This window comes from Psammomys obesus, unplaced genomic scaffold, assembly GCF_907164565.1.
Source record: "Psammomys obesus unplaced genomic scaffold, mPsaObe1.curated_primary_1811, whole genome shotgun sequence".
Classification (NCBI taxonomy): domain Eukaryota; kingdom Metazoa; phylum Chordata; class Mammalia; order Rodentia; family Muridae; genus Psammomys; species Psammomys obesus.
Genome location: NW_026587215.1, coordinates 547515 through 561407, shown reverse-complemented (window position 1 = coordinate 561407; position 13893 = coordinate 547515). Strand labels below are relative to the sequence as shown.

The 13893-nt window shown below is 50.1% G+C and overlaps 1 protein-coding gene across 2 annotated transcripts in view; it reads right to left on the bottom strand.

The window, feature by feature from the left end:
• The window catches only part of Csf2rb (colony stimulating factor 2 receptor subunit beta), a 23016-nt gene extending 11164 nt beyond the window's left edge, over positions 1-11852 (bottom strand). The window contains exons 1-3 of one of the 2 annotated variants that reach the window (XM_055603114.1): positions 11723-11852; positions 2907-3144; positions 1602-1725 (exon numbers count right to left, since the gene is read on the bottom strand). In XM_055603114.1, the coding sequence (XP_055459089.1) occupies positions 1602-1725; positions 2907-2994 (212 nt within the window). In that variant the 5' untranslated portion in view covers positions 2995-3144; positions 11723-11852. Of the gene's footprint in view, positions 1-1601; positions 1726-2906; positions 3145-11722 lie in introns of those variants that run through there. The other variant, XM_055603115.1, reaches the window with a different exon arrangement.
• Between the last annotated feature and the right edge of the window lie 2041 nt (positions 11853-13893).

The following is a 13893-nucleotide window of genomic DNA, read 5'->3' as shown; positions in this document are numbered from 1 at the left end:
TTGGAATGCATAGAGTGGAGTGTGTGTGTGTGTGTGTGTGTGTGTGTGTGTGTGTGTGTGCAGTGTAGGGTGTATCTAGTTAAAGAGCAACACTCACAAGAAATCTGGCTGCAACCCAGAGAGGAGCCTAAAAAGCTCTTAGCTTCAAAGGCTTCTAGTTGACTTTAAAAGATCACTCATTTTGCTAGTCACACAGCTGAGCAGAGTCTGTTGTTATTGATCTAAGGTGAGCTCTGCTGTACACAGAACCTCTGACCAAGGCCGTATAAACAGGTCAAGGTCATGCTCTAGCTAAAGTTCATCTGCCCTCCTCCCCATTTCTGAATCTTTAACTGCAACTTGTTAACTATTCCTGAGAAAAGAAACTAAAGACAAACTCATAAAACTTCCTGATTGGTAATGTCCCAGGACAGCCACCGACCTTCACAGAATCGCAACATTGTATCTGAAACCCGGATCACTCTGAAACTTAGTACCGCTGAGGAGGGCTTCAAAAGCCCTCCTGAGAACAAAAGGGCCCTCTCCTCAAGTCCCCATTGAAATCCTACACTTGTGACGTCAGCACAGAGTGGTCTCTGGAATCTTCCTGAGTTTGTACACTTTTCAATCAGTCCTTCCCTTGGCCCTAACGACTTGTCCCTGAGTTTGGCTTTCACAATGCAAGCAAAACAGTCTTGAGTCTGGTCACAAGGAATGTAGGGTTCATTGTGTGTTTGTTAGTCGCAGGCGTGCCAGAGAAGGAAGGGGTGGGGGCTTGTTTTTGGTGCAGAATGTGAAGGCTTAGGGTGATGGGGCAGGGAGGTGGCGTCATCCTCGTGATTGTAAGTAGACTGGAGGGTGATGGTGTCCGAGTTGGTCAGACTTGCATCTCATTTGGAGATAAACTTAGTAGCGTTCACTAACGAGCAGAAAAGGAGGTAGAAGACGTTTAAAACCCCAGTCGTTTAGCCAGGCTGCCATTTCTTCCCAGCTAACAAAACGAGATGTGGAGACGGAGACAGGACGGTCCTCAGCGCAAGAGCAGAATTTGGCTTATGGGATTTGGAGTCAGAGAAAAGGATTACTTAAATAAAAACCTGGAGAGGTGGGGGCGGGTGGGGGCGGGTGTAGCAGGCAGGGAAGTCTGTGCTAGAGTTGGTTATCGTCATCCGAGAGTCTCTGCCCATGAGCTCTCCAAGGACTGCGTCTAGATAGGCCGCATTTAGAGAGCTCACTCTCTGCAGTGGACAGAACCGGAAAGGGAAACGAGTAGACCAAAAGGGTTGTCAAGTGCCACCACTGGGAGACCCCTGTGGCCGGGAGACAAGTGAAGGTGAGCTATGAGGTGGACTGGCAGAAGAGGATTCAGGCCTGACCATTTGACTAGGGGTATTTCTGAGTGACAGGCGAAGTTTGGTTCCCTTGGAGACAGCCAGATCCTGGGAGAGGGACGGGCTGCTCAGGGCCGGGGAGGCCTGGTGCTGCAGCTGCTGCAGGTGTTGGGACAGTTACGAGGTGACAGTGACGATAGCAGCACGCCATTGATGACACGCAGGGTAGGAGGGGTGTTGGCGGCAGCGGGGTCCTTGTGCTGCAGCACCAATGGGCTCAGTGGCACTCACTTGTCTACCTGGTGATAGAGAGTCACGTTAATGAGTCCCTGGGAGTCCTCCGTGTTGGCCCAGCTGCAGATAATGCGGCTGGTGTAGTCATTGTAGCATCGCAGGGTCTGCAGAGGGACAGTGTCTGGCGAGGAGAAGCAGGAGAGTCATCATTCAGGTGGCCCCCTCCTGTCACTCCTGTCCCACAACTAGCTTTCTTTCTTTCTTTCTTTCTTTCTTTCTTTCTTTCTTTCTTTCTTTCTTTCACTTTTCTATTTGTTTCTTATTTATTTATTTATTTTTTTATTTGTTTATTTATTTATTTATTTATTTATTTGAGACAGGGTCCCACTATGTAGCCCTGGCTGTCCTGAAACTCTCTCTGTAGACCAGGCTGGCCTCAAACTCACAGAGATCCCCCTGCCTCTGTTTCCTGAGTGCTGGGACTAAAGGCGTGTGCCATGAAACCCTGGTTCCCACAGCTCTTTTAAACACCAGCCCTGGGAGGGCTGCGATGAGGCTCAGGCGACCAGGATGAGGCTCCTGAGCCTGGTGGGGCTGTGTTGGGGACCCGGTTGGGGACACTCCTCTTCTGTCGTGAACATGAGGTCCCAGTGGAGTCCATGCTGTGACTGCGTGTCTTGTGCTGCATGGTCTAAGGAGGCCTGCTGCCCCCCCCCCCCCATTCTATGAGGCGACACTTGGTAAGACAGACACAGCCAAGCCTGAGATGCAGCTGGCATATCTCTTTCCAGGGTCCTGATCTGCTGGGACTGGCCTCTAAACCTGGGCTTGGTAAAGAGAATGTGGCTCCCACACTGTCATGGAAGACATGTGTGGGAGTACGGGGGTACGGGGGATAGTCGTGGAGCTTTGGAAGCCTCTAGAGAACCCCATAAAGCCTCTGAGTAGAGGAAACGGCTAGAGCAATAGCAGGGAAAAGAGCCCCCAGGAGCAAGGGTTAGGGAACCCGGAAGTCTTCAGAGGAGTAGAGGGCCCGCGGGAGGGACAGAGAAGACGCTGGCTCATTGGGGGTTGGGGCTTTGGGGGCTACATTGAGCAATATGGGCAGAGAGGGACACCATTGGGCTGGATGCTCCAGGGCCAGGCAAGGATGAGCAGGAACATGGAGAAAAGGGACGAGAGGGGCTCAGGGGAAGCCTGAGGGAGAAAAAGTAGGATACGGGAGAGAAAAGAAAGACAGTGCTAGATACAGTGGCTGGAGCTGCTGGTGTGCCGGGAGCCTCTGGGGGTGTGGTGGATACGGCTTCTACCAGCATCAACTCTAAAAGGAGGGACGGAAAGGGAAGGGGTCTGCAGACTTACCGTGTGCCTCCGTCACGCTGGGTCTCCAGCAGAGAGCCATCAGGGCCATGGAGAGCAGCCCTCGGGTCAGAAGCATCTGCTGGTCCATTCTGGGACTTTAGGCGGTGGCCCAGGGAGGCTATGGGTAGGGTGGTGTCCTCATTGTCCCTGGGTTCTGTGCCGCTGCTTGGCTGGGGGGTTGGGCCACACGTATGTCACCGTCTCATGATTCTCCGTTCCTAGACAGCATCCTCGGGGACTGCAAAAGGATGTGCAGGCTGAGAGCTGCCCAGGACACTGCTGATGGTAGGTACCTGACAGGAGGCCATGATGTGTGGCGCCCTGGGATTGTTCCCGTCCCTTAAGCCTTGCTGGCCTAAAGCATGACCATAGGAGAGATGGGGTTGGCGTCCTTGAGCAAGCAGGTCCCTCCTCAGCCTCCGAGCAGGGCCCTGAGATGACAGTGCGGCTGGCGCTCACCCTGAAGCAGGCCCCACAGAGGATCTTTGATGGTTTGATGGTTGTGGTGGTGGTGGGGGGGGGAGGGGCAAGGGTTGTGCAAAGGTTGTGGTCGCTCTCTTGTTTGTGTCTCTGCAGGAACCCATCCTCTCTTGTTCTCTAGCATATGCGGACCCTGGTTCTCTTCCCCCCCCCCCGCCTCTGCTTCGTTTGCCATTGGTTCTCCCGCAGGCCCCTCTGCTCTCCAGTTCCCCTTTCTCCGAAGCCTGGGGATTTCCTCGTTTTCATTAAATTCACCTGGGAAGTACCAGCGATACAGAGCAGTTGCTGTGGCCCCCTCTCCTGCAAGGCCATCTGAAACTTCAGTCAAGATTCACACAGTACACACACTTGTCGGTCCATCTATCGCCTATCAGCCAATGTACCCATCTGCCTGTATGCCTATATATTATCCATCTATCTATCCATCTATGTATGTACACATCTGTCTATTCATTCTTCTATCCATCCATCCATGTGTCGGTCTATGTATCTATGTCTGTGTATTCATGCATGTATTATCTATCTATCTATCTATCTATCTATCTATCTATCTATCTATCTTTCTTTCTTTACCTATCTCTTACCTACCAATCATCTACCTATTGAGTCAGTGGACACCTTGACTGGAACAAGAATTATTTCACTCCAGAATGCTCTATGTAAAGAGAAGAACCAGAACACAGTGTAAAATGATGGAATATTCCATTTGAAAAACACTAAAATGATTGAACAACAACACACACAAATCCCAAACCTCGCTCTCACACCACTCCCCAAACCTGAGGTTAATTAAAAGGTTGCATTCTAAATCGCATCAAACTGCTGCAGTTTACACTGTCTACACTTAAAAGTAACCAAAACATTCTGAGACAAAGAAGAATAAAAAAAAAAAAATCTCACAGTTCAACCTCCTGCCTTTTATAAAGCTAATGGAGTTGCCGAGCAAAGGACAATGTGGGCAAAAAAAAAAAAAAAAAAGAAAGAAAAGATAAGATAAATAAATAAATGCACCAATGTAGTGATGTGGAAGGCTGTCAGAGAACACCATGGAGGAGGCAGTTCATAAAAACCACAAACATTTATTTCTTGACGTTCTGGAAAGTGGCAAGGCCAAGGTCAAGCCACACCCAGGTTTGAGGTCATCTGAAGCCTCTTCCTTGCAGGCTTCTCACTGCTGCCACCACTGTGGAGGCATGAAGGGATCTTCCTGGGATGTCTAATACAAGGGCACTGGTCCCTCATAAGGGCTCAGCTCCCCTGACCCACCACAGCCCAAAGGCCCCATCTCCACTGCCCCTCCTCCCCAGTGGGGATGTATTCAGTCCCTAACAATTGAAATCATGGAGAATAAGTTATCATCTGGGCCATGGAAGAACACAAGCAGTGCATTTAAATAGCCACAGAGAATTCACGTGAGCAGCCGACCAAGGATTAACGCCCACCCTCAGCCAGGAAGCGTGCAGAGTGCTTGGCAAAGACCGATACATCTTGGTCAAGGCAGCTGTTAGAATCCTCACAGGCAGGAAACGGTGCAGGGATGCGGAGTGGCAGGTCCACCATGCCACAGCTGTGTGGGACAGGCTGGGACTGAGCTCAGCTGGCTTGGCTGACGACTCACCCTCTCTAACCATACTTCCCTGAGAGATTGTGTTTCCTGATCGTCGGTGGCAGATGTGTCCTATGTCTGCTCCAATGCATACTGCTCGGACATATTTTCATTGACCAGACAGGGCCCAAGGACAGGAAAAGTTGAATCCCTGAGCCTGCTCCTCTTCCTTACCGCAGAGCCAAGAGCCATTTAAACAGTTGTGAAAATAAGCCAAGACATCTGAAGACAGGGGAGACCCAAGATTTTGGAAAACTCAGTGCACTGATGGGCTGAACCACAGACGAGCACCTGATGGAGGTGGATGTATAAAGATGGGGACAGAATACCATGGAAGCCCTGGAAAAGAGGCCAAGCAGAGGGCAGAGAATAATGCATACATGTGGCCCACAGCACCGGCTACCTAGCTATCCCTTGTTTCTTGGGCTTATTTTGTAAAAGATAATATTTCTTACTCTCTCCTACCACTAGGCCTGGTCACATAACTAAATGCCTGGTATGGTATATATCTTTCCCAAAGACTTGGACTTGCATTCAAGAGGTCTGTCTTTTTCCTTTTTAAAAAAAATTTTTTAAAATCATTTTCTTTCTTTCTCTAATCTGTATTTCAGAAGTGATGGTTGGAACTCCAGCAGCCATTTTGGATCATAAGGTAAGGATGGAAGCCACATCCAAGGAAGGAGCAATGGGGAGGGAATCAGGCTTCCTTTCCTCACTCTGAAGTAACTACGCAAGCCTAAAATCTGCTTGTGGGTTGTCTTTTTATGCGAGGGGGAAAGCAAACACCAGTGGAGTTAAGCACAGTCCGTGAGAGTTTCCACAGACAGCTGGAAATGGCCCCTGGGTTTAAAGAAGCTGGCTCTCCGCCAACCGAGAAACAAGAGAGAGAAGCTTGATTACAGGAGGAGCTGCTGAGTGAGGGGCAGAGACCATGGCTCCCCCATGGTAACGTGGCACCCACTTATGTGCCAACGTGGGCATCCAGTCTTTCGAGAATAGAGGGGTAATCCTAGAGGTCTTCCAGAAGGAAGCACACGGCAGGCTGCTTCCAATGGGGCAAAGGACGTATTTGGAAACAATTTCTCAGGAGGGACCCCGGTTTCTAAACACACAGCGATGGGGCCGGGAGATGGCTTAGCAGTTAAAAGTATTGGCACAAGCCTGATGGTGCAAGGTGAGGTCAAGTCCCGGATTCCATAGTGGAGAGAACTGAGCCCAGAAAGTTATCCTCTGACCTCCACACGTACCTGCTGTAGCACACGTATGGCCTGCCCCGCATAAACAAAACAAAACAAAATAAAAGACCAAGTTCAAGGGTCAACCAAAGTGTTTAGTTACATGAAGGTAGGGAAGAATTTTGCAAAATAGTTCCTGGAAAAAAGTTATTCTAGCCTGTTTTTTCAGGAAAGATGCCAAGCAAGACAGCATGCCAATTCTGAGAAACAGAGAAACAGCAGCTCTTGCAGGTTAGGTAGGAAAGACTGGCCGCTGGGTGAAGCAAAAGCGAGTGAGCATGCAGCAGTGGCCAGGGCGAGGCAAAACTCAGATTCCTAATGTGGGAGGTGGCTGTGAGGCGGAGGCGGAGGCAGAGGAGAACTGAAAACTAAGGACCCGCCTGGCTTTGTGAGGGTACAAAAAAAAATGCTATTTACACCCACGTGCCCGGGTATATAAACAGGAGGGACACTGACAGGTAAGGACTGAATCAGGGTCCTGGTGTGCATCCAATACCAGCTACTAGTGAGGCTGATTATTGCAGGCTAGGAGTTTGGGGCTAGCCTGGGCTACACAGGGAGAACAGGACTTAAAATAAAATCAAAACAAAAAAAGGCTTAAAAGTCTCTAAGGGCGATGTATAGAAACAGGAAGACCTGGGAGAAAAGGGGTCGGGGGGGGGGGAGGAGGTGGAGAGGGAGGAAGGAGGGAGAACAGAAGTGTCTCTATGCTCTGATCCCTGAATGTATGAAGAAACATATGGCTGGGGAGAGTTCGGGGAAACAGAAATTTACCCCAGACATGAACGATTTCACAAGCCGTTCAGATCCTGATTTGTTAAAGTGTGTTAGGTGGCCGAGTGTGGGATGTTTGACCAGGGAAAGAGAGCTGCTCAGAAGTCTACTCAGCGCATCGCCAGCAAGGGGCAAAAGGGCCCATTGACTCGGCCCAACAGGACCGTGGAAATGCGCAGCGTGCAAACCATTCTGATGGCCTGGGTTTGTCCTCCAGATACCCAGAGCAGTGGCAGAGCCAGAGTGGCTTGCAGGGCCTGAGCGGCTTGCAGGGCCTGCCCCTCCTGGCCAAGGCCAGCCCAGGAGAAAGGCTCCGGGGCTCAGTTTGCTGAGAGTAATCCTGAAGCTCAGAGAAGTGGAAACGGAGGGTATAGAAGGATTTTTAATGCCCCGAACAAGCTGATTCTGAATCTCAAGAAACGGAAGAGAAGAGGCAAGACCACCGGGCAACAAATATAACTGTAGACAAAGCGATAAACAAAGTAATTAATTAAAACAATAAGGAACATCAGCGAGTGTGTCAGAGCTTAGAAGGGAAGCATGCTGTCCCCAGCCACCGAGAGGCAGAGGGACTGCACACCCGTGACGGGTGCCTTCTAGCCAAGGAGGGGACCACGCTTTTAAGCTGGGTTTTTTTTTTTTTTTTTTTTACATCTTACTCTGCCCTTCCGCATCCAAGATGGATGAAAGCTCAGAGACGCAGAACTAAAACATTAAGAGCATTCAAATATGTCGTTAATCTTAGGGGTTACACATGGAAACCAGAGACCACAAAACAAAACAAATCGCAGACCAGCAGACAGGGCCGGCCGGAGAGGTGCTGAGGCGGGCGGAATGCCTGTTTTGTAAGCCGTGGACCCGAGTTCGAGGCCCAGAAGCCACACGGAAAACGCCGAATAGGGCGCTGTGCACTTTTGATCCCGGCGTCAGGGAGGCAGAAAGAGAAAGGCAGGCCCCGGGGGCTTCCTGAATGTCCAGCTCCATCTACTCACTGATTCCGGTCCAGCGAGAGGCCTTGTCTCACAAAAGAAGGTGGACTGTATCGGAGGAGGGACGCCCGAGGGTACCGCCTGCCATGATCACAGGCTGTGATCACAACAGTGACGGGTGATGGAAACCTTGTAGGTGACACACGACCTCTTCAGCTGACAGAGAAGGCTAACCCAGGGAAACACGGCACTAAATCCGAGCCCAGGGAAATGCTGGTTTGGCCAACGAACATGTGGATGAAGACTGGGAGGCGGGGGTGGTGGTGGTGGAGGGGAACCTTCACCCTGCACCTTGAGACCTCTAGGGGGGCATCACCTTCCCATGCCTTTTCTGCAGCATGGCTTAACAACAGCTGCTGATGCTTTAAACAGGCCTCTGGGATTCGACTCAAGCCAGAGACTCGGCAGGACTGGGGACCCGGAGGATGGGAGCTGTTCCGGTCTTCGGGGTAAATAATAAAATGGGCTCGTGTGTGTGTGTGTGTGTGTGTGTGTGTGTGTGTGTCTGTGTCTGTGTGTGTGCCTGTGTGTGTGGAAACAAGTGACAAAGCCAGGGCAAGAAACAGCGTGGAGAGCCTTGAGGACGCTCAGGGTATGGGTAGGGAAAGGGAAAATGGGTTTCTGGGGTAGGTGAGATTGACAGGTGCTCGGGGACCTGGAGAAAGGCATCCTCACTGCAGTGAGGGGAATCGTCTCTTGGCTCGCAAAAGGCCAGGAAAGACAACATGGCGCCGAGAGGAAAGCTTCAGTCAGCTGGATGGCAGCAAATGAAAGGAGACTAGATATTGGTGATGAGCGGAGATGAGAGCTGGAGCCCCGTACCTGCATGCACACACAGACACACACCCATACTTACTTTTAAAATTACCATCGTGGGGAAAAAAAAAAACAAACTACATTGTAATGGGAGCCAAGACTGATACACTGACTCTGAGATTGTGGCACTAGGAGAACTGCCAGAATATTGTGTTGCGTTTTGTTTCACACCAAGGGTATGGTATGGTACTGGTTACTTTGGACAAACGCTCAAACCTTTCAGAGTCCATTTCTTCATCTGAAAAGAGAGTTTGAGATCTCTCCTGTGTCTAAATGCTGGGGACATTTTCCAATAGGCACTCGTCAGAAGCGACTTAACTGGCACGCCGAAGGGCCACTCTGGGCTTTGTTTGTTTGTTTGTGGTGCACACACACATGGCTTCTGTAAGCATTCGCTAACTCCGTGGGTGATGAGCCCATCTTTCTGAGACCGTCCCATTCTGAGTGACCTCAAAAGATAAGTTCAGGTAGGGTGGAATTTGCTGAAGCCCGAGCCTTTCCAACCCAGTGGAGGACGCTGTGTTTCCTTGCCCGGATCAGATTAGATAATTTAAAAGCGGCCGCTTCTGAATATATACCTAGTCACACAATACAGTAATGCATTTGCAGCATCCACGATCCTGGATTATCCTAGCCCTGGATAAATCGGATGTGTGTGTCTTTTGGCATCAAACACTGATGAACTCATGCCCTCTCCTATAGTACTGGGTCAGAAATAGCTTGGCACAAAGAGTAAAACTGATGAATTGAAGGGAAAAGCATTGCCATGAGTGAGTACAAAGGTTTACTCACTATGAAACTACAAAGAACCCAGATATGATTTAATAAAGTTAGAATCTGAATATGCAAAAGTGTTCCAGCAGGGGAACACTGTTCTGAGGAGGGGAAACCCTACAGCTGGGCTCAGGAGCTTGTCTGGTGAGGCTACAAGCCAATTCCAGGTATGGACAGACACACACGCACACGCACAGGCACACGCACACGAACACATGCGTGCATCCCAGTATTCACCTGCCTACGCTCACGCACTCACCCTCTGTCATGGTGGGAACAGCCCAAGGCCTGGGAGTGAAAGAATCAATCAGATCAAATTTGGTGCAAGAGTTCTGACTAAGAGGAGTTGCTATGGGCAGACAGAAAAACAATGAGAAGTGTGCCCCTAAGAGTGAATGGAATCCTTTGATAATTTGTGTGGTCCTAGATTGACAAAGGGGCAGTTATGGAGGAGGAAGGATGGCCAAGTTTGGGAGGGGGGGAGACTGGGGGTTCTTGCGCTTTGCACTGTGTGGTGCAATCTTGGAATGTTTAAATCAAAGGAGCCATTTTTTTTTTTTTTCAGGCTTCTTGTGGTCAGTGTTGCTAAAGAAAATGAGGATTTGAGGTCTGATACCTTCCCCAGGGTGAAGCGTGTGGAGATTATGCAGAAAGCAGCTGGGAGGAGAGTCCTTAGGAGGTGAGGCTGAGCAAGGCCAGCACGAAACCTGCTCAAGAGGGTCTAGATCAGCGGCTCTCAACCTTCCCAATGTGGAGGCCCCGTGATACAGTTCTTCATGTTGTGGTGGCCATAAAGTTATTTTGTTGCTGCTTTGTAACTGTAATTTTGCTACTGTTAGGAAAGGGAGACAAGGGTCCTCAAGGTTCTCGGTTCTGTTTCTGAAGTGTGGCCAGGCCACAGGCAGTAGATGGAGACTGAGAACAGATGTCTCTATACTCAACTGCTCTGAGGAAAGGGCCCAAGCCTCACGGACCCTGTGACTTAGTATATAGACGTATATACCGGTATAGACAGACAGGAGGGCCTCGAAGATCAGGGGGACTCAGCAGAAGAGGATGGAGGTAGAGGGTTAGATGCAGAGAGAGCAGAAGCAAGGGAGGAGGAGCCTTTCGGGGCTCCTTACTGACACCCTTCAAGTACAGTACCAGATGTTAGGTTCCAGCAAAAGAGCTGTTAGAGCCAAAGGCATGGTAGTGTCTGAAGTGACATTTTAGACCACCCAGACAGAGGAGTCCTCCTTTAAAGCCCTTCAGAAAGAGGGAGGGGAGGGGAGTTGTCACCCCACAGAGAAGTAGGTGAAGGTCCCTTTTCCTTGCCAAATCGGGTTCAAAGGTGCTAAGTGCCGGGTTTGAGCAGGAACAGGAGCCTGAGCCTCCAGCAAACCCTTAGGTTAACAGGTCATGGAGCTCTCTGTTCTGTCAAGCGATCGTCAATGTGTAACCTGTAGGACATAGCATGCGGCATGTATGAGCCAGTTAGTTTATGAGCTGTGAGATGAGAAAGTGGTCAGGCTGTCCCTGACTCCAGTGAGCAGAGGGCTGTGTGTGTGTGTCCTTGTCCAGGAGGGACAGGTCCCTTGCTATGTGATGAGATACCTACCAGCCAGCACCTTAGGGACAGAACACACACATCTGGGCCCGAACCCAAACCATCTGAGCACAGTGTGGAGGGAGGGAAAGAGAGAGAGTCTGGTATGTCTCCGGACCCTTCCAACCCGGGTCCTGCGGATAAATTTTCTCTACCTCCCCCCTTTGTTTGAGGACAGAGGGAGTTGTACCTCCTTCTCACCCTGTCCCACAGATGTGTGGCTAGAAGCTCAGGGCAGGGAAAGAACTAATATATGTGTCAAGTCCTCCCTGCCAACGAAGCTGGGTCCTCACAGAGCCCCAGAGCAGACCCTAACCCTCCCAGAGGCTCAGCTTTGTACCCAGCTGGTACACTTCTGGGTGCCCCCTCCCCTACAGACCGCCTTAGAATCTGGGACCTAGTCTTCCCAGAAAGGCCAAGTCCGACCTCCTCAGGTCCCTGGAGCAAGATGCCGCTCCAGCTCTTTTTCTTCCTGTCCCTTTCTATCCTAGAGACCCCTACACCCTCTCCTCTGAGCCCATCCTCAGCGCCGCAGCAGGAAGCCAGACCCTTACCTCTGTGCTGGGGGACACAAGCAGCCTCCTTCGGGAGCCTCCAAGTCGCCCTGAGCCTTAGGCGCTTCCTATTTATTTGTGCCCTGTGTCAGGGAGGAAACAGAGAGCAGAATGAGGAAGCGCCAGTACCCTTTCACAAGCAGCTTCGTCTGCTTCTCAGAATTGCGGACGCGAGCTTCTGATAACACTCACGACATGGGAAACCTGCTCCCCACTGCCCCCTGGTCATTCCCACAGGCACTTCACTTCCCAGTCCAGGAACGGCCTCCTTCCTCCTCCAGAGCACCTTCCTTGACTCCTCTCAAGGGACCTGACCCTGTGGACAATAAACCACCTCCCTGCAAATGTAAGCTCGAAGCCATGCAGAGCTGGGGTGGACCCCAAGGGCCCCGCTTCTCAGCATGTGGCCTTATGCAAATCACCTACAGGTGGCCTCTTCGAGCCTTGGGACCCCTCGTGGGATTTTTCTAGAAGCACGTACAAACCCGAAGCGTTTTTAAGGGGACACCGTTGAGGTGTGAAAACCTAAGCTCACACCCCTTACCTAGAAAGCAGTGGAGGCATTCTGAATCCCTTGGGGGTCTGCTTTGGCTTTGCTTTCTCAATCCTGAAGTCCTGAAGTGGGATCTAGAGTCCCCTGTGACCTTCTCCCAACTTGGTCTTCAGACCAAGTGAGGGTCTGACTCCATTTCCCTCCTCCAGGGCCTAGCCATGGCCCAGAGGAGGACCTCATGAGTTTGTGTAAAGTGAATGAATAAATGAAGGAGTGAGCGAATTAACAGAGGAAAGAATGAATACCTCTGAGGCCGGTGGGGTTAAGACGAGGCGAGTAAGTCGATCCCTTGGGGCAAAATTTAAAGGTCAGCGAAATCTAGTCATAGAAATGAGTGATATTTTAATACAGTATGTTAAAAAATATAACCAAATGAGTGTAAAAATACAAGGGATGAAGTGTCAGCCTTAAAAAAAAAAAAACAACCAACCAACCCACCAACAAAGAAACCCAGATTCAGTGACACACTGATCACTTCTCATCTCCTAGCACAAAGCTACAGAGGCAGGAGGACAGAGAGGTAAGAGAGAGGAGTCCCCTGGGCAGGGGGCAGCAGAGTGGGCCAGGCACAGGCTCAAAAGCACCTGCCAACCTCCGGCCTGAGTGCTCTTACCTCAGAGATGAGTGTGTTCAGATCTTTCACTTTTAATCTGCGGCGGTGCAGACACTTGATTCTTAGACGCCTACAGGTTTTGTTCTACTCAACATTTTCCTTTATTCGACAGAAAACAAAAGCCAAAAAAAAAAAAAAAAAAAAAATGGCAGGCTGACTGGCAGACAGCGATGCAATCCTTGGTTCGCAATGGCTTAACAAGGTGCCTAACAAGTCCTTTCTACCGGTGTAATTAATAGCTAATGCCATATTCGCCGGCAGCAAATGGCACAGGATACGCAAGGTGTGGAAACCGTGAGAGGCTTTCGCTGTACCCGTGGGAGAGCCACACAAGGCAGGTGGCCTCTATCTGATAACCGGATCCGCCAACCTATGTGGCCTTGAAATTCAGAGAAACGGGTATCTCCTTGCACATTGTGTAACTCTCTCTCCAAACTCTTTCTCAGCATTTGAGAAAATTATCACGTTATCCAGACTCCCCTGAAACACAGTGCACAACATGTCAACGGTCCTGTCAATCACGCCTATCCACACAGGACACGCTGGACGTGTAGAGCTGATGGGAAACCCCTCCATCTTTTCCTCATACCCCAGTGACAACATGCTGTTGTGTTTTTGGTTTTTGTTTTGTTTTGTTTTCTCGGCAACCTGCTGGTTTTAGAAACAGTAGAGTCCTTGTCACCGAGCTCCCCCTTGACTCTTTGAGACACCTGTCCCTTCCTTAATAAGGAATGCCCACAGATAATGTACCCCCCCCCAAGAAGTTCAATTCTCACTCAATTTCAAATCTTGACTCAAAGCGAAAATGAACACAGATGGTTAGTGGCCGAAAAGGCCATTTAGAAGGACTTCCCTACAAATCACAAGAGGCGTGCTATGTCTACGCCATCTACTCTGGCGGCAGGTCACCTTATTAAACCAAAAGTCTCTGGTGTGTCTATGCATGTACCCTATAGTTTTCAGATTAGAGCCTTGGAAGCAGGACCTGTCTTAAAGAAAAAAAAA